Below are 23,902 nucleotides of genomic sequence, written 5' to 3' on the forward strand. Positions count from 1 at the left end.
TATCATGTGGCATACAGTAAGTGCTTAATATATGAGTATGTATATATGACTCTGTATTTTATTTTTGTGACTGTACAAATAAATATATAGGTACCATACTACACCTGCCTTTGCAAATTGGAAACTTGGAATGAAGAGACATATGTGCTTAGAAATACTTAAGATCGAAAGTGTTCATTATATAATTTAAAGAAGAATAAAGAGAAAAAAACCCCATTGTTTCAATATAATACAATGCCTTGATGGGATGCTCAATATAGTTCTAAGACTTTACATCTATTAACCCATCCAATCCTAAAACAATCCTTAATAATGCTGTTATTCCTGTTTCACAGATGAGGCACAGACAGGTTAAGTAACCTGCCCAATGCTACACAGCTAACAGGTGAGAGAGGAATCAAATCCAAGCAGTGTAGACAGAGAGTCTGTGCTTTTTTTTTTTTTTTTTGAGATGGAGTTTCACTCTTGTTCCCTCTTGTTGCCCAGGCTGGAGTGCAATGGTGCAATCTTGGCTCACCGCAACCTCCACCTCCCAGGTTCAAGGGACTCTCCTTGCCTCAGCCTCCCGAGTAGCTGGGATTACAGGCACGTGCCACCATGCCTGGCCAATTTTATATTTTTAGCAGAGACGGGGTTTCTCCATGTTGGTCAGGATGGTCTCGAACTCCTGACCTCAGGTGGTCTGCCTGCCTCAGCCTCCCAAAGTGTTGGGATTACAGGCATAAGCCACCGTGCCTGGCCAAGAGTCTGTGCTTTTAACCACGGTGAAGGTTGCAGGGGAAGCTCAAGTGAGCCTCAGCTGCAATAATGGGCATCTCTAGATCTGTACTGTTAAAATACGAGCTATATGGAAATGTAATTAGATGAAATTAAACATTCAGTTCCTTGGTTGCACTAGCCACATTTAAAGTGTTCAACAGCCACCTGTGGAGAGTGGCTACCATGTTGGGCAGCATAGACATAGAACACTTCCATCATCGCAGAAAGTTCTACTAGACAGTACTGTTCTAGATAATTCTAGGAAGTATTAGCCAAACATAAGACACGAACTCAGCTGTCACTGCATAGATTTTTAATTAAATACCACTTCATAATGTTATTTGCACCTAGTACTTTTTTTTTTAAATAAGACATGCCATAAGTCGTGAAGTTAACAAAATATAAGCATCCGCACAGAATATATTCTAAGGTGACTTCATTTACACCGCTTCTCAGAGAAACACACAAGTAACCTTTTGGTCTGCCTATCAGCCAGTGTTGAAACAGCTTTGGAATTCACATGGAAGGCTGCCGGGCTGGTTCCCCAACACTAGCCTGATGGAGTCCTGTATCCGCACCGTGCCGTCAAACTGGCTGGTTTCCACTAGAAAAGCAATGGAGAGTCAGCTCTCCCTTCTTTACCCAGTGTTCAACTCCACACTGCAAAAACTGCATAACCTGAACCCTGCTGTGATGGCAACTGAAGTTTAAACCCAAGTTTGGTGACCTTGCTTTAGGTACCTGGGCTGCTCGGAAGGAGACCGAGGTGTGATATTTAACATTGCTTGCAACATTCAAGATGGCTTGGGGACGTCAGAGCCATGAGTAACAATAACGAACTAGGGCTATGAGTGGAATCCTGATGTACCCCTTCCCCATTTTAACAGCCAGTGCTGCGTATGGCCATCAGCAGACAGTCCATTTATACCACTGGACAAAGATTGGGAGGAACCAGCCCAAGACAGATGATGGCTCCACACCCACTGTGCTTCCTGACTACTCAAGTGACCTACGTGTGGCTTCCAGTCAGGAAACTACCATTTAACTTTCTGCTCAGCCCTTTCATGGCTCAGGTTGGTGGGATGATGCCACTACTCCAAACCCGAAGGCAAGGGAGCTTCCCAGGCCTCAGCAGCAGTTCCTGGGTGGCACTGTCCCCATGATCTGAAGCAGACCTGAAATTACAATGCACTTTTATTCACTCATCTCAAGAAAGCTGGCTGGCCCAAGCCTAAAAGGCCCATACCAAAAAAAAAAAAAAAAAAGGGAAGGAAGGGGGCAGAGTAAGTTTGGGAGCATATATATGCCCAAATTATTAATGATCACCCGGGTTTGACACATCTAAATAGCCTCCCTGCTCACCTTCTGTTTCTCCCTCCTGCCTCCACTCCCAGCTTTAGAAAAATCATTTGGGAAAGGAGAAATATATAAATAGCAGTGAAACCTGATTTTAATTTCTGCTTTTTGTTTTTTGTTCTTGCAGGCTCGGAGAAGATAACTTATTCCCCCTTCTGATTCTTCCTCCACACTGAACAAGCCCTCCTTTTCAATCAGTGCTGGTCCTGCCCTTCTCTTCCTCATGAACCATCAGTGGCTCCCACGTCCTCTTGGATACACTTTAAACTCCTTAGCCAGGTATTCAAGACCCTCCATGATTCGGCCTCCACTGCTTATCTTTTTTTTTTTTTTTTTTGAGCCATGGTCTCATTGTCACCCAGGTTGGAGTGCAGTAGCATGATCATGGCTCACTGTAGCCTTGGCTCTCTGGGCTCTAGCGATCCTCCCACCTCAGCCTCCTGAGTAGCTAGGATCACAGGCATGCACCACCACACCCAGCTAATTTATTTATTTTTAATTTTTAGCAGAGATGAGGTCTTGCTATGTTGCCCAGGCTGATATAAAACTCCTGGGCTCAAGTGATCCTCCAGCCTTGGCCTCCCAAAGTGCTGGGATTACAGGCATGAGCCACTGTGCCCAGCTTCCACTACTTAGCTCTGAGACTCGTCTCCCACCACCTTCCCTGGCTTTCCTTTCTTTGCCCAGCTCCTCTTATCTCTGTGCCTTTGCAAATGCTGGCCCCTCTGCCTCGGGGGTGATCACCCTATTTTATATGCTTTATACAAATCTTAGATTTGCCACCCATCTATGAGTGGGGCCAAAATCATCTCCACTTCTGAATACCCCTTTGGGCTCAGGGTCCGACCTTTAGCAGGGTCTCCATGACGGTCATTTTCTGTGGCCCACGACCGCACTTCACACCCATCAGAGATTCCTGGGTATTTGTGCCTCCCTCTGCTGGCCTGGAGGGCGGGAACTATGTCTTATCTTTGTAGCCTGGGTCTTCCAAATGCTTAGCACACAGTAAATGCCTTATAAATATTGTTGAATTGAGTTGATACCCATCCTAAGGGAAAGGAGCCCACTGCCCGTTGCCGCCTTAGGCAGTTAAGACCACACAATACAGAAGTGGTTAAGACGCAATACAGAAGTGGTTATCACAGACAACAGATGTCAGTTTTTGGAGTCAAGATACTAAATCAGTATTAAGCACAATCCATAAAGATAAGTGATCTATCACACTGGTCTATTAACACTGTTATCATGCCTATTAAAGGCTGTCTAGGGAAGTGGTGAGTGTAGCTCTAAGTAGTATTCATTGGATGGAGAAATGCCACAGATCCTATGGGGAGTATTTAACCTTCCAAAGGAACCCTAGGGAGGAAATTTTCTAGCAAGACTGCATGGGGCCCTGGGGGTTTTAGCAGAACATCTTTGTAAATTCTTAGGCTTTCCAGATGTGAAATATCGGGATTGAAGCATCGCATCAGAATCACTGGTGGTACCAGTTAAGAATGCAGACCCGTGGGCCCCACTCCAGTCCCACTTAACAGTGTCTGCAGTTGGGGTGCAGGAATCTGCATTTTACATACACTTCTAGGGGATCCTTATGCCCATTAAAGTTTGCAAACCTTTATCCGCCCCTCTGAAAAGTATACCATCAGTCTAGGGGAAGACAGTCACATATGCGGCCAGGAAGAAAGCAACAGCCCTGTTTTTGAGAATGCTTGCTTCTCCCAGACATATATGCATGGGGATGAGGACCCAGAGAGTCTCTATTGACTTCAAGGAAATTAACCAGTAACTCAAGCTTGGCTTGTGGCTCTGTAATGGAGAGACGGAGGACAGGTGAAGAGGCTGTCTCTGAAATGAGCATCCCCATCTTTCCAGGGGGCACTGGTATGCAGGAAAAAAATAACACATAAAATGGCCAGATTTTCTACCTATCCTTTTTTAAGTGGTGCAATCACCTTTTGTAAGAGTAAGGGGAACTTTTCTTCCTTAATGGGCTAAAGCATCATCACCCTCTCCTATCCTCCATATTCTTCCCCTTCTCTTAACTTCCTAATTCCTTTGGTGGAGGAGGTGGACAAACAAGTAGTCCTCACAGGACCAAAACCAAGTTTCGTTTTCAGAGTAGATCCAATTTGAACATATCAAGCACATCTTCCCTAGAAGGGCACAGATGACTGGAAGGCAGATGTACATTTCTGAAAACACAAATGTCAGAACCTTCCACCCAGGGTTGGCCCAGCCTGCCATGTGAAGGCAACACGAGTGCTATCACAGATGTGGCATCAGGAGTGTCAGGGTGACATCAGGCATGCACATGAGGTGGAGGAAGACGAGATTTAGAGATGTCCAGCCTTTCGCTGGATTTGAGAATTAACAGCAGACTCTCTGTCTTGCCTTAGCTCTGAAGGATACAGCATCCTTTGGTCACTGTCAGAGGAAGCTCAGTTACCATCCTCAAGGATGGTAGAAAGGCTTTCCAAATCCCCCTGGGCTAATCCAGGCAGAGGTTGGATTCTATCCCGCCCACCTGGAATAATGCTTCCATCCCCCCACCCTCATCATTTGAAATTTCCAAGACCAAGATAACGCATCCTTTCCCAGAGACAAAGGCTTTTTGAGATCATCATCCATAGAGTTCTCAGTTAAAAATAAAATGAGACTTGAAAGGCAAGTTTTAGGATTCAGGGTTGAACCACTGTCAGCCTGGAGGGGACAGTTATAAATAGAGGGAGGCGAGTCTCATTCCTTCTTGGTGTGCTCTAGGACTCGGTAGGGGACCCCAGAGGCACTTCTGGAGCCGTGCTCTTCTTGCATGATTGGCAGTGTGGCAGGAGCGTAGATCTCAGAAATGTTGTCATTGTTTTCCAGAGCCCCATAGGAAAAAGAAGCTTTAAGTTCAGGCTGGACAGTCATCCCTTTATCGTGCATGTTCTGCATACCTGAAATGAAATCCATTTTCCCCAAATCATTACGCGGTAAGGGGGCCAAGGAGGCCGCATCTCCCTCTATCCCGCCACAGACTAATTATAGTGCTCAGCAGCTAATCATGTGCATTGTCAATTTCCTGAATGCTTTAGATTTAAAAGAGAACACCCACAAATATACACTGGAACTATTACGGTTGCTAAGCAACAAGGGATGAATCTTCAGGAAATATGCACACAGACCAGCTGCTGTCAGGAGGAACCCTCAGTTGGCCTAAAGTGAGGTGGGAATGTCGGTGTGGGCCCCAGGTGGAATGGAACTAGCACTGTGCTTTGAACGTGGTAGATGCCAATGCTTCACTGCTGAATTAAATCAGGAACGAGGAAACTTTGTTAACTGTCGAGGAAAGAGGGTAATTTTTGTGTCATGAGCACCTGAAGGTGACAGATGCATCCTGATGCCAGAGGGAGCATCTTGGACTTTAACTTTAAATTCCCTGGTCCACATATAGGGGAAGGTGGGATTTGCTTATTATTACTTCTGGGTACTTTGACAAGGGACTCCTACTTACATTTGAGGGCAAAGCCTTTAATCTTTAATTCCTTTACCTTTGTCCTACAATTCCCCTAGTCAGGTCAGGAGGGACGCAGTTTGTTTGTTTGTTTATTTATTTATTTATTTATTTAGACAGGGTCTTGCTCTGTCGCCCAGGCTGGAGTGCAGTGGAGCGATCTTGGCTCACTGCAGCCTCAACCTCTGGGGCTCCAGCGATCCTCCCACATCAGCCTCCTGAGTGGCTGGTACTACAGGTGCATGCCACCATGCCTGGCTAATTTTTTGTGGTTTTTTTGAGGGGGAGAGATGGGGTTTCAGCATGTTGCCCAGGCTGGTCTCAAACTTCTGGGCTGAATTGATCCACCTGCCCCACCTCCCAAAGTGTTGGGATTACAGGTGTGAGCCATTTCACCAGGCCGATTACTTTTGAGGCCAACTTTTCCTGCCAGGGAATTAAGACTTCAGATTCTGCCTTCAGGCCGAGTCATAAGAAATTGAATGCAATGAAACTATGATGATAATAACAGCTGACATCTAACTGTTTAATATGCCCTGGGCACTGGGCTAAAGCACTTTCTTTTTTGAGGTAGAGTCTATGTTTTCCAGGCTAGTCTTGAATACCTGGGGCTCAAATGATCCTCCTGCCTCAGTCACCCAAGTAGCTGGGATTACAGGTGTGAGCTACAACACCTGACTGGGCTAAGCACTTTAAATAGTAACAGTAACAACAATAGCAATGACAATGGCTTATGTGTATTGAGTATTTAATTGGTGGCAGATACTGTTCCAAATAGTTATAAAGTTCTATCTCATTTGATCCTCAGGATGACTAATAACGAAAAGGAAGCAGCAGAAATGAAGCATGTAATTTGCCTGGGATCACACAGCTAGTAAGAGGCAGTGCCAGGGTCCAAACTCGGGGGTTTCAACTTGGAAGTCCATACTTTTTTTTTTTTTTTTTTTTGAGACGGAGTCTCACTCTGTCCACCCAGACCCAGGCTGGAGTGCAGTGGCGTGATCTCAGCTCACTGCAAGCTCCACCTCCTGGGTTCACACCATTCTCCTGCCTCAGCCTCCCGAGTAGCTAGGATTACAGGCACCCGCCACCACGCACAGCCGATTTTTTTTTTTTTTTTGTATTTTTAGTAAAGACGGGGTTTCACCTTGTTAGCCAGGATGGTCTCGATCTCCTGACCTTGTGATCTGCCCGCCTCAGCCTCCCAAAATGCTGGGATTACAGGCGTGAGCCACTGTGCCTGGCCGGAAGTCCATACTCTTAACTGAATGCTGTGTGGCTTCCCTATATACCTGCACTTAATCCCTAAACAATCCTATGACAGAGATGAACTACTGTCCTCATTTTCTGGATAAGAAGAGATTCAGAGAGGTGAAGTAACTTGCCCAAGGTCACACAGCTAATGAGAGACCAAGGTGGGATCTGCCACCAGAGACCGAGGTGGGATCTGCAGTGCTCTTACCCACTCTGCAAATGGCCTGGGAAGACCCAGTCCGTGAAAGGCCCTTTGGCTCCCTATTGCATAAGACTTAACTGATGGTTCTTTGAAGGGCACAGTTTAAGAGTCTGTGGTTTGGATTTTGGGGGAGGGCAGAAGAGGGAAGTGGAATTGCTGAGGAGGTGCCCGTTCTCAGGGAAGAGAGCTGGCTTAACAGGCCTGGATTACCTTTTGGATTTTGTCAATGCCCTCCAGCCAAAGACCAACAGGAATACACCTAAAGTCTAACAAATATGGGTTTATTGACACATTGCAATGAGAGAGGTGTACACGGCGGGGAACCACGAACCATGTAAGAGGGGGTTAGAAAGGAGTTATTGTGGGGTTGGCTTGGACTAGGTGATTTTTGGGGAGGGTTCAAGGAAGTGAGGCTTTGCTTTGGGTTGGATGCTGTCAGGAAGCAGGGCTAATTCCATAATTGGAGATCTTAGCTTTTACCTAGAAGATGCCTAGATTGAAGCTAAAGCTGTGCCTGGTAAAGAAGCGGCAGTCTCTCACATTAGCAAGGTCAGAGGGATGTTTGGTGTTTTTCATGATTTGGACAATGTCCATTTTTTGTCTATGTTTAGTCAGGCTAGCAGAGTAGTCCTGTCTGTGTTCTTTTATTTATTTATTTATTTTTAATTTTAGGAAAAAAACCCTTTTCTTCCCATTCCACCTGCTTGTGTCCTGATCCATCACAGCTGCAGAGTGGCCTTGTCTGCTGCTGATGTTCTGTGAAATTGTTTCTGTTCAACAGGAAAGGGCCAAGGCCTGGCTGAGAGTGCCAGGCTAGTTCCTGGAGGTCAGGGGCTGTTTCTCGTTCTCATTTTTAAGAAGTCTTTCAGGTGCTTGAATTACTCAAAGGCTCTCCAAATTGTGATGTGGTAAATTTCTGGAATTTGAATACCTCTTGAACAGCAGTTGTCTGTTGTGAAGATATGAATCTAGGTAGACAAAAGGCAAGATCCTAATGCTGACCAGGGAAACCAAGTGGCTGGAAAAGCACCTCTGTTTAGACTGAGACTGTTCAGCAGTTTTATTCTGCATGTTCTACCTGCCACCAGGTCAAACAAGTGTGTGAAACTTCCAAAGGTTTTTAAAGCAAAAGGGAAGTGAAACCAAATATAACCAGGCATCTACCATGTCCCAGACACCGTGCAAGAGGCCTTTACACATATGACCACTAGCCTGAAAGAAGGAATCCCAGTTACAAGTGAGGATGAGAGGCCTTGGGAGGTCACACAGCAGGAAGGTGGTAGAGTTGGGATTTGAATCCAGGTCATCTGAACTCCAAGCCCACGCTCTTCACAGTACAGAACACCTACAATCGGAAGTGTCCTGACAAGCCACTGCAAGGGCAGGGTCTCCCTGATTCAACAGCTGACTTCCCACTGGTCACAAGGTACAAAGAAAAAGCTGAGAGCCACACCCACAAACAGACCACAGAATGTTGATATCTAAGATTACCTTAGGTTACCTTCTATTTTCCACCAGAAAATACATCTATATATATATATACACACACAAATACTGATATTGATATATACACATAGTTTGTAAACACACAAACACACGTATACATACACATACTTGCACACACAGAGTTGACACCTCACCTATCTGGAATTCAGCTATCCAGCGCCCTCATCTATCCGGAACACAGCCGAGAAACAAGGAAGTTAGCAAAAAAGGAATCTGAGCAGCCAGATTAGACGTTTAAAAAGTTCATGCACCAAAGCTCATGCACTTAACTCCTAGGAGAAATCTTAGGCCCCCAACTCAGAGCTCCTTCATTTTGATTTTATTTGTAATCTGAACAAGCTGGGTTGAAGGAGCACATTGACGTTGAGTTGCTATACTCAGGCAGGCTGGCTACAGCAAGAAGGACAGACAACAGCTTAATAACGAGAGAGGAGGAACTAATATAGAAAGTAGACACGTAAACCCTGGGGCCATTTAATGTAGGGGCACACCAGTCAACCCTGAGAACACACCTGCATCACAGCGTTACCGCATGAAAACCTCTCGAGTAAGCAGTCCTCTGGACCATCAGTGTGTTTATATTTTGTTCATGAGATTGTGTTAATGAAGGACAGGAGATCATGTTTTAGAGAGAGTTCCATCTTGTATAAATACAATTAAAATGTCGAGTTAGGTGTGAAAGCTAATGGTCACCAGCAACCTACAGAGTTTAGGTCAGCAAATCTGAGGTTGGTCCAATGTCTTAACTTCTCTAATCCGAATTCCTTTAGGCTAGACAGGCACTCTCCAGTCCTCCGCAGGTCCCACCACTCCCTGCTGGGCAGTATTGGGCTGATTCACATGCTTATGTTACTGTCAGGGCTTACAGACATTTAAATTTGTGTTTCTCGGTATGAATCCTTAGCTCGCTAGGAAATTAGGCTTTCCAGAATGACGCACTCCCTTGTGGCATCCAGGGAGTGAGATTATAATATTTTAATTTCATTCCACTCATTCTCCTTCCCCTTTCTGATCATTTCATTCCAACTAGATGAATGGATTTTTCCATTTGCAGGCATGAAGCCTGGGGCTGCAGATCCTAATTATATTGAGTATGAATCAGAATTTTATTTAAAAGATCCCCAAATAGACACAGAACTGGCAAGATGTGCTCAAAACCAACCGAGGTGCCTCAGCCATTGCCTACCCTTTTGCACAAAATTAAAAAGAAAAGAAAAAAGACAGTGAGAGAACAGTCACACGATAAAGGCACAGCACAGCAGTTGATTGTCTCTTTTTAAACAGGAAGTAGCAGTCATTCTATATGGATGGTCAGCTAGACCCACGGGGCTTTAACCTTACCTGGCATGGCATCCATGGAAATATAGGGCTCAAATGGAATGGGCTTCTTCCTGTTACGCGTGATTAAGAAGACGCCCAAGAATGCAATGAGGCACCTGCGGAATGGAGATAAGATAGGAAGAGAAATAAGGCCAGGAGCAAGGTCGGGCAGGCACACTTTCAGGCTCAGGTGATGGAAAGAGGTAAAACGGCTTGCAGGCTGCGGAGGAGGGCTCACCGCCCAAGGAGCCCTGAGAGGCTGCCAGCCTCTCAGGGGATCAGCAGGGGCAGATGCAAGTTGAATAACAATGGCTGGAGTGGCCTCCCATGCCCTACACTCTCCATGAGCTGTAATCAGAATAAATTAGACTCTCCTGGGCGAGCTTCTCATGGCTCTTCACTTCCATTCAATCAGGATTCTCGGAAGCTTGCCTTTTAAAACATTTTCTTAAATTGAAGTCATTCATTTCAATCATTACTGAAGTATAGATAGTAAAAATCAATAAAAATTGGAGAGTCCCTGTACTCCTGGTCTCACTCGGCCAGGTAGGTGTATAGCCTTCCAGGTTATTTTTTGTTTTGTTTTTTCCCTTTTTCCTATAGCTTACATAAACAAGCATACTTTCTAAACATTAAGGTATAATTTTATAAGCAGCAAAATGCACAAACCCTAGATGTCTAGCTGAATGAATTTTACTTGGGGAATCATCAACCAGTTCAAGACAGAAAATACGTCCATCCCCCTCAGAAAGTTTTCCTGGGCCCCTTTCCATTTCATGCCAGCCCTTCCCCAGAGGTAACTACTATCTTGACTTCTCTCACCATGGATGAAATTAGTCTGTTCTTTAATTCATGTAAGTTAAATCATACAATATGTACTCTTTTATGTCTGGTTTCTTTCATTTGATAAAATGTTAAGATTCATCTTCCTTTTTTATTTTTTTGATTTTTTTTTGAGATGGAGTCTCGCTCTGTTGCCCAGGCTGGAGTCCAGTGGCAGGATCTCGGCTCACTGCAACCTCCACCTCCCAGGTTCAAGCGATCCTCCTGCCTCAGCCCCCCAGTACCTGGGATTATAGGCACGTGCCAGCATGCCAGGCTAATTTTTGTATTTTTAGTACAAAATTTTGTATTTTGTATTTTTAGTATTTTGTATTTTAGTATTTTAGTATTTTTAGTATTTTTGTATTTTGTAATTTTGTATTTTTAGTAGAGATGGGGTTTGCCATGTTGGCAAACCCCCAGGCTGGTCTTGAACTCCTGATCTCAGGTGATCCACCCGCCTCAGCCTCCCAAAGTGCTGGGATTACAGGCATGAGCCACCATGCCTGGCCAAGATTCATCTTCTTTATTGTATGTATTAGTAGTTCATTATTTTTTTTTCTTTTTCTTTTTTTGAGACTGAGTCTTGCTCTGTCGCCCAGGCTGGAGTGCAGTGCTGTGATCTTGGCTCACTGCAACCTCTGCTGCTCAGGTTCAATCGATTCTCCTGCCTCAGCCTCCCGAGTAGCTGGGATTACAGGTGCAAGCCACCACACCTGGCTAATTTTTGTGTTTTTAGTAGAGACAGGGTTTTGCCATTGTGGTCAGGCTGGTCTCGAACTCCTGACCTCAAGTGATCCTCCCGCCTTGGCCTCCTAAAGTGCTGGGATTACAGGCGTGAGCCACTGTACCTGGCTTATAGCTCATTATTTTTAATTGTTGCGTAGAACCCATTGTCTGAATATACTATGTTTTTCCTACTCTCCTGTTGGTAGACATTTGGGTTGTTTCCAATTTAGACCTATGATGAATAAAGCTACTATATAAATACTCATGTGTGAGTCATTTTGTCAACAGATGCTGATATGGTTTGGCTGTTTCCCCACCCAAATCTCATCTTGAATTGTAGTTCCCACAATCCTCATGTGTCATGGGAAGGACCTGCTGGGAGGTAACTGAATCATGGGAGCAGTTACCCCCATGCTGTTCTCATGATAGTGAGTGAGTTCTCACGAGATCTGATGGCTTTATAAGGGGCTTTTCCCCCTTTGCTTGGCACTTCTCTCCTTCCTGCTGCCATGTGAAGAAGGACGTGTTTGCTTCCCCTTCTGCAATGACTGTAAGTTTCCTGAGGCCTCCCCAGCCATGCTGAACTGTGAGTCAATTAAATCTCTTTCCTTTATAAATTACCCAGTCTCAGGTATGTCTTTATTAGCAGCATGAGAATGGACTAATACAGATGTACTCTTTCTTTTGGGTAAAGAATCTAGAAGTGAAATTGCTGGATTATAGGGTAAGGCCACTTTTTTTTTTTTTTTTTGAGACAGACTTATGCTGTCATTGTCCAGGCATGCAATGGCATGATCTCAGCTCACTGCAACCTCCACCTCCCAGGTTCAAGTGATTCTCCTGCCTCAGCCTCCCGAGTAGCTGGGATTACAGGTGCCTGCCACCATGCCTGGCTAATTTTTTTGTATTTTTAGTACAGACGGGGTTTCAGCACGTTGGCCAGGCTAGACTCAAACTCCTGACCTCAGGTGATCCACCCGCCTCAGCCTCCCAAAGTGCTGGAATTATAGGCACGAGCCACTGCACCCGGCCAAGGCCAAATTTTTAAAAGTTTGTGATTTTTTTTTTTTTTTTTTGAGACGGAATTTTGCTCTTGTTGCCCAGGCTGGACTGCAATGGCGCAATCTCGGGTCACCACAACCTTCGCCTCCCGGGTTCAAGCGATTCTCCTGCCTCAGCCTCCCGAGTAGCTGGGATTACAGGCATGCACCACCATGCCCAACTAATTTTTGTATTTTTAGTACAGACGGGGTTTCTCCATGTTGGTCAGGCTGGTCTCAAACTCCCGACCTCAGGTAATCCACCTGCCTCGGCCTTCCAAAGTGCTGGGATTACAGGTGTGAGCCACCTCTTCCAGCCTGTGATTTTTTTTGATGAATGTGTTCTAGACATGGATCTGTGTCAGCACCTACAGACTGGCCTCAAGTTTTCAAAATGGCAGCATGGCATGCTATTATCTGGATATGGCATAATTTTTTAACACTTGTATTCTACTGCTGAGCATTTCTATTGTTTTCAATTGTTTGCTTATACAACTAATTTAAAAATTAATAAATAGCCTCGTACATGTGTATTTGCATCCCTGTTGAAGCATTTTTCCAAGATAAATGATTAGAATGGAATACTGTATCAAAAAGTATGCTTGTTTGGATTTTTTGTTGCTGTTGTTAAATTTTCCTCCCACATTCAAGTATGCTAACAGTGTGGTAGTAGGCTGGCCTCCTCATCCTCTTGCCAATGTGGAATACTATTAATCCTGTTAGTTTTTGCAAAATGATGGTTTCTCATTTAGATCCGAGGTGAGGTTGAGAGACTTTTCATGTGTCAAAATGTGATATTTGAGAAATGCCAAAGAGATTAGAGTCCAAAAGAGAAGGGGAAGATAAAGCCCTTAGAGGAATAAAACGCTCACCTCTGGGGACAAAGCTCCAAAACCCCACAGCTCCTCTGACTCTAAAGGATGGGGCGGCCGTAGCAATAAGGGAGAGAGAGGGGCAACCTGCTTGGAATTCTACACACAACGTTTTGGGGCCGGCAAGCAGGACAGAACTCACCCCAGTGCAAACATGCAGATGTGCAGCACGTCCTCCCCGATGAAGTCCAGGTAAAATATTGCACCTGCAGCAGCAAATCATAGAAAATACCGCTGAGCTGTTTTCAAATCACCCATCTGCCAGTCTGTCTAGGATTTGGCTAAGCTCTCTTCCATTTAGGAAACTAAAATGATCAAAACTTATGACTGTGCCTTACAAGAAGAAAGGAATAAAAGCCATTTAGGGGATCAGGTTGTCAACTTTTTTCCACCTTAGACCCCTCTGATCTCCATGTTGTTTTTTAACTTTTATTGGGGGATAATATTAGACTCACAAAAATGGTGTAGAGTTCTCACGCACCCTTCCTCCAGCTTTCCCCAGTCATATCTTCCATAACCACAGTGCATAATCAAAGCACGAAAACAACAATGAACACTTACTAACCAAACCACAGACCCTATTTACCAGTTTGTGCCTGCAGTCATCTCCCCTCCACCTTTCTTAAGATAGATAAACAAGGCTTTGTGCTTATGTTGTTAGAGCTTTCTAACCTCGTGTGGCCAGTAGATCCCAAGTCTGTGGGTCTACTCCTGTGGTATGGGAGTGGGGTGGGCCTACTGCCCCTGCCCTGAGCCAGCCTTTGTCCAGAATCATCTCACCCACACAGGCCTCCAGCTGTATTCCTGAGCTCCTGATTCCCTGCCTTGACTTCTATTCTCACTCAACCATGGTGTTTGTGATTCCTTTCAACCTTGACTGGACTTCACGCTTCTTGACCAAGCTTCTTGACCCTGACTTAGCTTATGGCTTCTGGCTGCTCTGGGTCAATGCCTCATGGCCCCTGGTGCTGCTCACAGCATGGGCCCTGGAAGCTGTGCGCCTTGTGTGTTCCTCCTGTGTAGACAGGAACTGCGGCACCACTTGTCTTAAGTGTTGGCAGAGCATAGGGCTTTACAGCCAGGCTTTCAGCAAAGGAAAGCACTTAGTTCTTATTGGATTTTTTACTCTGAAGATTTTAGTCACCTATTATGCCATTTAAACAAATTAACAAACAGCTTTATATGATTGCAGCCTCTGAGGCCACTACAGAAAGAAAATGCAAAAAAAAATTAGAGGTGAAATAGAGGAAAAGGGGGCTGTAATGCTAATGATCACTTATTGAGCATTGATGATGTTGCAGTGCTATGCATATTCATAATCTCTAAAATTATACAGAAGAGATTTGTGGTCACTTAGCCAGTGGGGGTTGTGGAGCTAGAAGATAGCAAAACTTGTTAAAGTACACACAGTATGGCATAGGGCACATTTGGATCATACCCATTACAATTCTGGGAGGTAAGTGTTATCACTCCCATTTTATGAATGTGGAGCTGAGGCTCAGAGAGGTTAAGTGATGTTTGCAGAGCTGATGTGCATCTGTGCTGGGATACAAACCCGGGTCTCTCTGTCTGGAAATCCTGCACATTCTCCATGAACCCATAAATCACTCTACGGGGAGAACAAGTCAGCAGAATCAGCCTCCCTCTGCCCTGGGATAATACCCTGCTGCTAAAGTAGAAGACAGAAATCTAGCAATGGGTCACCCTTACCTGCTGTGATTGCAATGGTTGTGGATAGAATGTAGCCCACACTGGCAATCAAAGAGGAGTCGTACATCTGTGAGGCTTGACTCAAAAACCTTCAACACAAAAGCACTCCAGTCAGTGGGCTGTGGAGACGTTGGAAAGGCTAAGAGCTGACAACAGTAGAGTTTGGTTTGAAATATGAAGATGATACATTTAGGAATGTTCCTTGGGTTTCTAAAAATGCCACCCTCATGTTACAGGACATTGTGTATCCCTAGTCTGGGGCCCATGCTTGATTCCCACTCTTCCCCTAGACACACACCTAAGGCCCATCCCCATTTCCCAATTGAGCCATGTCATCATGGTCTCACACCTTTGGCTGCACGGCTCCTGTCACCTGAAATGCCCTTCTCCTCACCCCCCGTATCCCCACCCCACTAAAAAGAGCCATTCCTGCATCTCTTATACCCCTGCCCCCAGAAACTCTTACAGCACTAATCACGTTCTGCCTAGTGTCATAATTATTCTTTTAAACAAAATTTCTTTTTAATTTGAAAATAATGTGATCACTGAAATAAATACAGGAAAAAGAGAAAATTAGAGTCCTTCCTAATCACTCCATCTATGATAAACAATACCCTTGTTTTGGAAGATATTCTTTGCCCTTTCTCTGCATAGTTGCTTACACCATGCTCACCACTCAATTGCTTTTATTTTTTTACTTCGCTTTGTGGCCTAGGCTGGAGTGCAGTGGCAAAATGACAGCTCACCACAGCCTCTAACTACGGGGCTCAAATGCTCCTGCCTCAGCCTCCTGAGTAGCTGGGATTACAGGTGTGAGCCACTGCATGCAGCTTGGCTGTACTAGTTTGTTCACTGGCTGTCCCCCAGCCAGGGCCGTGAATGCCTGAGGGCAGTGAGTGACTACCCTCATCATCTCTGTGCGCTGAGCACCCTCAGTGGGCTGCACTGGCTAGGGAATGAGTAGCTCCTTAGGAGGTGGGCGGTGGCATCTGAGCCATGTTTGTGACACCTGGAGTGCTCAGCACAGGGCCTTTGACTGGCAGGGGCTTCCAGGTGATGACTGGAATTGTTGTAGTGGGACCAAAAATAATAACCAAAATAACAATAGCAAGGCCAATAATCATAGAAACAGCTCATGTTTACCGGGCATTTCCCTAGAGACATTCTCCTAAGAGCTTCATGTGATTCTCTTAGGTAGGGACTGTTGTTCTCATTAGCAGGTAAAGAATCTGAGTCTTGGAGAAGCTGAGTAGGCGACAGCAGAGCAGAGCGGTGAGGGCATGGGCTGGGGAGCCAGACACCTGGGTTCAGATCTCAGCTCCGCCACTTCCTAGCCTCTTACCCTCTCCGCATCAGTTCCTCATATGCAAAATGGGGATAATATCCTCTACATCAAAGGAGTGTTGTAAGGACCAAATGAGCTGGTTCCATAAAGCACTGAGAAAAGAGCTGGGCTCACACCGGGCCAGCAGCAGCTGCTCCTATGGTCCCTGGAGGCCATGTAGCTGGTGGACCTTGAGTCTGAGCCTGAGCTTCCCAGGTTGAATCAGCCTTGTGCGCTGCTGAGTCCTGTGTACCTACACAGGTTTTGTCACCTACAAGATTCCTAGAGCCTCTCCTCCCAGGCCCTCTGTTGGGCTCCAGGACTCAAACGCAAACAAGACACAGGCCCTGCCCTCAGGCTGCTGCCTTTTATTTAACTTCATGCTTAGAAAGAGGAGGGGGCACTTTGCCTTCCACTCAGGAAGATTTGGAGGTGATATACTGAAGTCAAGAAATGACAACTTTTCTTTCCAACCCAGCAGACAAGCAGGTGCCTCCTAGGGATGGCCATGCTTCCGAGGCCCCTGAGACGATCATCTGCCCCGGAGAAGATGGGAAGTAAGGCTGCCTCCAACCACAAATTTCTCACATTCTGGCCAGGTGTTGTGGCTCATGCCTGTAATCCCAGTACTTTGGAGGCCAAGGTGGGTGGATCACTTGAGGTTAGGAGTTTGAGACCAGCCTGGCCCACAAAGTGAAATCTCGTCTCTACTAAAATACAAAAATTAGCCAGGTGTGGTGGCACACACCTGTAGTCCCAGCTACTTGGGAGGCTGAGGCAGGAGAATCGCTTGAACCCCAGAGGCAGAGGTTACAGTGAACCGAGATGGCTCCACTGCACTCCAGCCTAGGCTACAGAGACTCTATCTCAAAAAACAAACAAACAAACAAACAAAAATTATCACATTCTGAGGGAGTGGGGAAAAATCCATCCACTGCTGGCTTCATATTTCTTTCTTTTTTCTTTTTTAATTCTGTGTCTCAGCTTCCTGAGTAGCTGGGACTACAGGCATGTGCCACCATGCCCAGCTAATTTTATTTTTTTGTATTTTTAGTAAAGACGGGGTTTCACCATGTTGGCCAGGCTAGTCTCAAACCCCTGGCCTCAAGTGACCCACCCACCTCAGCCTCCCAAAGAGCTGGGATTACAGGCGTGGGTCACTGAGCCTGGCCTGGCTTCGTCTTTTGAGTGGCAGGTGTCCCTCCAGGTGACAACTCAGCAAATTAGCAGCTCCTCTCTCCATGCTGGATGCCAGGCCCTGGGGCATGTTCTGGCCTCCTTGTGGCTTCACAGCATACGTCATCAGGCCCCCAAAAGAGAAGCAGCCCGAATGGCAGGGCCCAGCAGGAAAAGGATTTGTAACTCACGCAGCCTGATAGACGGCAGTTGCCACCATGCACACGAACATCACGTAGAAGATGGGGTAGTCAAGCTGCAGGTTCCCTTGAATGGACAAGACAAGCATCCCAGCCACGGCCTTGACTGTCACCACTGTCATGGAGCCTGCAGATGGGAGACAAGGGCGAATGGGGAGCCTCAGGGAAATGCAGAGAGTTAGGTCTGGAAAGCCAGTCTATAACCCCAAAGGACTTGGGGAGACAGAGGGGAGGGAACAGGAACAGAGTCAAGCCGGCAGTTTGCACAGTGACAGATGCCGTTTGCACTGGGTCTCGTGTGCACCTCTCCCATGGACTCCCATGCTCTGTGCTGACTACATCCTAAAGGAGGGAGGAAAGCCAACCCCCTGAAGGTAATCCTAGACGTCACTTCTAAACTGCCAAGCATGGGCAGTAAGTTCAGTTCTCTGAGGCCCGGAGTGCCCAGCACTGTGGCCAAAAGGATCCGAGTGGATCAATGAACTTACCAGTCTCATGGCAACCACAGGAAAAACATGTGTTGGGTAAACAGCTTAGGAATTGTTGGGTTTTTTAGTGCTCAGTCACTTGTATTTTTTGTTGTTGTTGTATTTTTTTTTTCCTTTTTGTGGACAACAGGGTCTCGCTATATTGCCCAGGCAGGTCTCGAATTCTTGGGCTCAAGCTACCCTCCCATCTCTGCCTCCCTAATAGCTGGGATTGCAGGCGTGAGCCTCCGCGCCCAGCTGGTTACTTGTATTTTTAAAAACATTTCTCCAGTGTTTTGGAATGCACACCCCTGTGCATATGTGCAAACATTTCCAATATGTGTGTATCTGTTTTCAAATTAAAGTCATGTGACCCTGAACTTAAATGGTAGGCATGTTATAAAATTTGTACAGGAATATAATTTAAAAGGCAGAGAAAAAATGATTGAAGTTCTAATATTCTCTCTGTGTACCCAGCGAAGCATCCTGCTCACCTCCCTGTGGAGACCCTTGCTCCACCCTACTGTTCAGAAATGTCTTCTAACTGCAGACTGTCAGACTGCCCTGCCAAACAGGAGTTAGAGACAGCCCCCAAGCGTGGTCCAGGTGAAGCCCCCGGTCCCTGCTGCTGTGCTTTGCTTTCCTATTCTTCAGCTTTGGTTTATTTCGCTTTCTCCTGCCAACACCCCCAACACGCAGTGTCTCTTGGGCTCCTCACCCATTAGGCTACTGTTTCCAAACGTCAGCAACCACTTAGGCACTTGTCATCAGGGAGTCCTTCTTAGTCAGAAGGGGATTGGCCAATGGCCTCAGAACCTTCTGGCCTTCCTACGTAAGAGGAGAGGATGTTTCAGGGCTGTGATCCTTCCCATCCACTTTGAAAACAAAGTCACCAAGGAATGAAGGACTGATTCATGCTATGATGTGGGTGAACCTCAGAATCATCATGCTCAGTGAAAGAAGCCAGTCATATCAGGCCACAAAGCATATGACTTTATTTATGAAGGTGTTCAAAAAGGCAAATCTACAGGGACAGAAGGTAGCTTAGTGGTTGCCTGAGGCTGGGAAAAGGGGAACAGGGAGTGACTGCTAATGGGCACAGGGTTTCTTTTGGGGGTGACAAAATGTTCTAAAATTAGATTAGGATGATGGTTTCACAACTCTATGAAATACTAAAAACCACTGAATTGTATACTTTAAACAGGTGAACTTTATGGTATGTAAATTATATCTCAACAGAGCTGTTAAAAAATTAAGGAAACCCTGTCTTTGGTGACAGGTATCTATTTGGTTGATGGCTTGTGGCGGTGGTAGGGCACACAGTAGGAAGGTTGGAAGAAAAATGCACATATTAGCCACCTGTGCACATCTCATTTAACCCCCACTCCCTTCCGTGACTTGGATGTTCTCATAGGCCCCCCCTTTAGAGAAGTGGACAGCGTGGCTTAAGGAGGGAGGGTCACTAGCCTGAGGCCACACAAGAGCAGCGCGGTAGCAGGCTTCACCAGCCCTGACACCAGCCTGCTCCTCCGCCTCTGTCTGCTTCTCCTCAGGAAGGATGGATTCCCCACAGCTCTATTTAGCTATAAAATTATATGCAGTTCTAGCCAGGCACAGGGCCTCATGCCTGTAATCCTGGCACTTTGGGAGGCCGAGGCAGGGGGATCACTTGAGGCCAGGAGGTCAAGGCTGCAGAGAGCTAAGATTGTACCACTGCACTCCAGCCTGGGTGACAGAGCAAGACTGTCTCAAAAAAAAAAAAAAAGGAAAAATTAATATGCAGTTCTAGCCTCAAGCTGATTCAGGAGCTATCTCTTCCACAGCACCCATCCCTCTAAAAGGAAAAGAAAAAATAGACGACAAAATCTAGTTTTACCTTTGAATCAGAATGAATTCCTAAGCTCTGATAGGTTTTGCATGGATCTTTTCAGGGCTCAATCGCTGGGGCATGCTCTACTACTACCGTCTCTGAAACAACCTAACTCACCTCATCCTCACTCTGCTTTATTCTTCCTCATTGGAATTGTTATTGCCCAAACTTACATGACCTATGAATTTGGCTAGTTGTTTACTGCTATTTTCTCCCTTTAGATTGGAGGCTCCTGGAGCACAGGAGTTTGCCTCCGGTCAGCAGGGACCCAGCTCCCCAGAGCCACTGATGGAGACAGAACAACCTCAGCCAGTCTCAAGCAACTTCTGTGTCCAGCGGCTACAGCTCTGCAAACAAAACCCACATTTCCATTTGGTGCTTCTTGGTGGTGGCAAAACTCAATCATCCAGATGCCAACTTACCAAGTAACGCCACCAAGAGAAGAATCACGACAATGTTGTTGGCGTTCTTCTCCTTGTAGAAGTAGAGCAGCAAGCAGAACAGAATGATCTCCACCAGCTGTGGAAGGCAGCAAGCAGGGGGGTCAGTGGGGACCACAGAAGTAGGCGAGACTGGGAGACCCTGGTGGGCTGGGCCATCACCAGAGTCACAGGGTTGAAAGGGAATGACTGAGCTATGATTCAGCATTTCCTAAACTACTGTTAGACGTTCAGGGGAAAAGGGAAACACAGAGTGAATCTCTCTAATCCCTGGCTAGTACTGAGAAGGAATTCCCTGTTGTCCTGAGGCTGAAGCTTTGAGGGTGACGTGCTGCTCTCATATCCACTCTTTCTTGGAGGGCCAAGATGCATCAGGCTGAGATGGTTTCTTCCCACTCCACTGCTCCATGGGCATCCCCATTAAAACAATGGGTTGGTCCAAGAGGGAGACACTTGTTCACCAACCTATTTGGTCAAGAATGTGAGGCCAGGCACGGTGGCTCACACCTGTAACCCTAGCACTTTGGGAGGCCAAGGCAGGTGGATCACCTGAAGTCAGGAGTTCGAGACCAGCCTGGCCAACATGGTGAAACCCGGTCTCTACTAAAAATACAAAAAAAAAAAAAAAAAAAAAAAAAAATTAGCTGGGTGTGGTGGCATCTGCCTATAATCCCAGCTACTCAGGAGGCTGAGGCAGGAGAATTGCTGAGATCATGCCACTGCACTCCATCCTGGGAGACAGAGCGAGGCTCCATCTCAAAAAAATAAATAACTACATAAATAAAGAATGTGAGCATATACTCCCTGTGCTCCCAGCCAAGCTTCCAGTGTGAAGCTTCACAGAGTAGAATGGGGAAGGCATTTGGAGTCAGGGAGACCTGGGCTGGAATTTGGGTCTGCCTCTAAACTAGTCGTGTGGCCTTGGGTAAGTCACTTAACTTCTCTAAACCTTAGTTAACCCTCTGTGGAGTAGGGTTAAGAATTCTTTTTATGGGCCCATAATCATAGCTTACACTAAATGACGTCTCCTTGTACGCCAGGCAGTGTTCTAAGCATTTTATCTACGTTAAACTCACTAAATCAGCACAATAACTCTACGAAGCAGGTACTACCACGATGGCGTGGCACAGAGGAATTTAAACCTGGACAGTCTGGCTCCCAGGCCCATGCACTTTCCTGCTAGGCCACACTGTCTGGTGCTCTATCAGTAGAAACTTACCATTAGACGATGGCAAGTCCGAGTTTGAGAAGCTCCCCCTCCTTGCATCAACAACTGTTCCTTTCTACCCCTTAAAAGCCCAGATATTTGCTAACACTTTCCCAAGAAGTTAAGCCAGCCCTAGCGCCCAGTGCAACTAAAGCAGAAAACTTTGACAACAGCTTAGTCCCATTTGCCTATCCCAAACCCCTTATCAAAGCTGATTTAGTATTAAAAAAACACAGAAACATTAATGGGCATTTTGAAACATTTAAAACATTCCTTCTAATTAGAGACCATAAAACACAGCTGCTTTCATTTCCCCCTGTTTCTTCTTTGTCTTTGTTCCAGTGAATCCATATTTTATCGAGTTGTCATTATAGTCAATGCACGATTTTGTACTGGGCTGTTTTTAGTTACCATAAACAATCTTCATGTTTTGTGAAGTTGTCATAATTATCTTTAATTGCTGCAGAATACTTCCTCAAGTGGATGTGCCGTCAATCATCAACATTCCCAACCACTGTGCCTGCATTTGAGGGGTCCCAATTCTTCAGCCATTCTCCATGATTTTTTTTTCTTTTTCTTTTTTTGAGACAGGGTCTCACTGTGTCACTCAGGCTGGAGTGCAGTACTGTGATCATGGCTCACTGCAGCTTTGACCTCCAGGGCTCAAAGCTATCCTCCCACCTTAGCCTCCTTAGTAGCTGGTAATACAGGCATGCATCACCACACCTGGCTAATTTTTACTTTTTTTTTTTTCCAAATAGAGACGGGGTTTTGCCACATTGCCCACACTGGTCTCAAGTTCCTGGGCTCAAGCAATCCTCCTACCTCGGCCTCCCAAAGTGCTGAGATTACAGGTGTGAGCCACCACATGTGGCCCGTTCTCCATGATTCTAAAATGAACACTGGAATAGCACTGGACATTATATCATGAGATGGCTGTGCATATGTGGTGCCTCCCAACAGTCCATGAGTACTGTGGGCATGTCTCATTTATTTTTTATAACCATAGTGTCTAGTACACAGCAGACGCTCAATAAATATTGACTGAATTTGGTTTGGCCAAATCTCTCCAGCTGGCAGCACTGCCTCCCAGTCATGATGAAGTAAGACAACAGAATCATTCACTGAGCATCTACCACCTTCTGGGTGACTTAAATGCTACTTCCTGGATCTCCCAATAGCAATTTTAAGTCCAGAGATTCTTGCCACTTTACAGAGAGGGAAACAGAGAAGGAAAGCGACTTGGCTAAGGCCACACAGCACTTAGGAAGTCTTGGGCTTCAATCCTCTGAGTGAAAGGCCTGTTCTGGGGTAACGCTTTGCCCAAGGAGGCGGTCTTTTGCTCTGTCACCAACTACATGCTGGGGCTGGCTGCCTGTTGGGAAATGACACAGCCCCCATTTCAGGGGAAGTGATCCTCTGCCTTGTGGATAATCTGAGGAAAAAGGATGTTCCAGGGCCTCTAGACTCAATCAGAGACCAGGCTGTTTATGTCAGAGGAAAACAGTGAACACCTTTGTCGGCAGGCCACGGGGAAGGAAGATGGCACCTGAGGCCAGGTGGGCCCGGCCTTCAAATCCAACCCTGCTTTTATGAACTCTGAGCAGGTCAACTAACCTCTCAGAGCCCTGGTTTTCTCACCCATAAAATGGGAAGAACATTTACTTTATAGGGTTAAGAGAATCTGAGATGATATATAAAAATGTGTTTAGCACAGCGCAGGGCATGGAACAAGAACGTACCAGTAGCTTTATCACATACTTTAGATGTTTTCCTTAATCAGTTGATTTATAGACTTAAAATGGGATAGAACTGGGGCAGAGGACTGAGCTCTGGCGGAGGGGTTAGGAGACAAAATTTCCCGTGTCTCCTGGGCTTCTATCAGCAGTGTGATACTGGGAAAAAAAATAAAATAACATTCTTAAATGGTTTACAGTTTTAACTTTTTCTTCCCCTTACCATAAAAGTTTGAAATGGTTACTGTAGAAATTTTGGACAATTCATAAAGATGAAGAGGAAATAAGAACTGAGTCATAACACTATCTCCCAGAGCCAACTACTGATGGAATTTGCTTTCCCATCCAGGCCTTCCTAGGTATATTACATGACCACATACCTATACACACCTCTAAAAAATAAAACTGACATCATAATG

General features: G+C 45.7%; 1 protein-coding gene across 5 annotated transcripts in view; it reads right to left on the reverse strand.

Moving 5' to 3' along the window:
• Nucleotides 1-1,057: 1,057 nt before the first annotated feature.
• The window catches only part of NIPAL3 (NIPA like domain containing 3), a 57,309-nt gene continuing 34,464 nt past the window's right edge, over nucleotides 1,058-23,902 (reverse strand). For 3 of the 5 annotated variants that reach the window (XM_054680599.2, XM_063804237.1, XM_054680589.1), the window contains 6 exons: nucleotides 20,523-20,619; nucleotides 17,755-17,890; nucleotides 15,064-15,152; nucleotides 13,496-13,559; nucleotides 9,912-10,006; nucleotides 1,058-5,051 (listed from right to left, as the gene is read on the reverse strand). In XM_054680599.2, the coding sequence (XP_054536574.1) occupies nucleotides 4,852-5,051; nucleotides 9,912-10,006; nucleotides 13,496-13,559; nucleotides 15,064-15,152; nucleotides 17,755-17,890; nucleotides 20,523-20,619 (681 nt within the window). In that variant the 3' untranslated portion in view covers nucleotides 1,058-4,851. Of the gene's footprint in view, nucleotides 5,052-7,699; nucleotides 8,033-8,704; nucleotides 8,737-9,911; nucleotides 10,007-13,495; nucleotides 13,560-15,063; nucleotides 15,153-17,754; nucleotides 17,891-20,522; nucleotides 20,620-23,902 lie in introns of those variants that run through there. The other 2 variants (XM_009450800.4, XM_054680592.2) reach the window with 2 other exon arrangements.

This window comes from Pan troglodytes, chromosome 1 (genome assembly GCF_028858775.2).
Source record: "Pan troglodytes isolate AG18354 chromosome 1, NHGRI_mPanTro3-v2.0_pri, whole genome shotgun sequence".
Lineage (NCBI taxonomy): Eukaryota > Metazoa > Chordata > Mammalia > Primates > Hominidae > Pan > Pan troglodytes.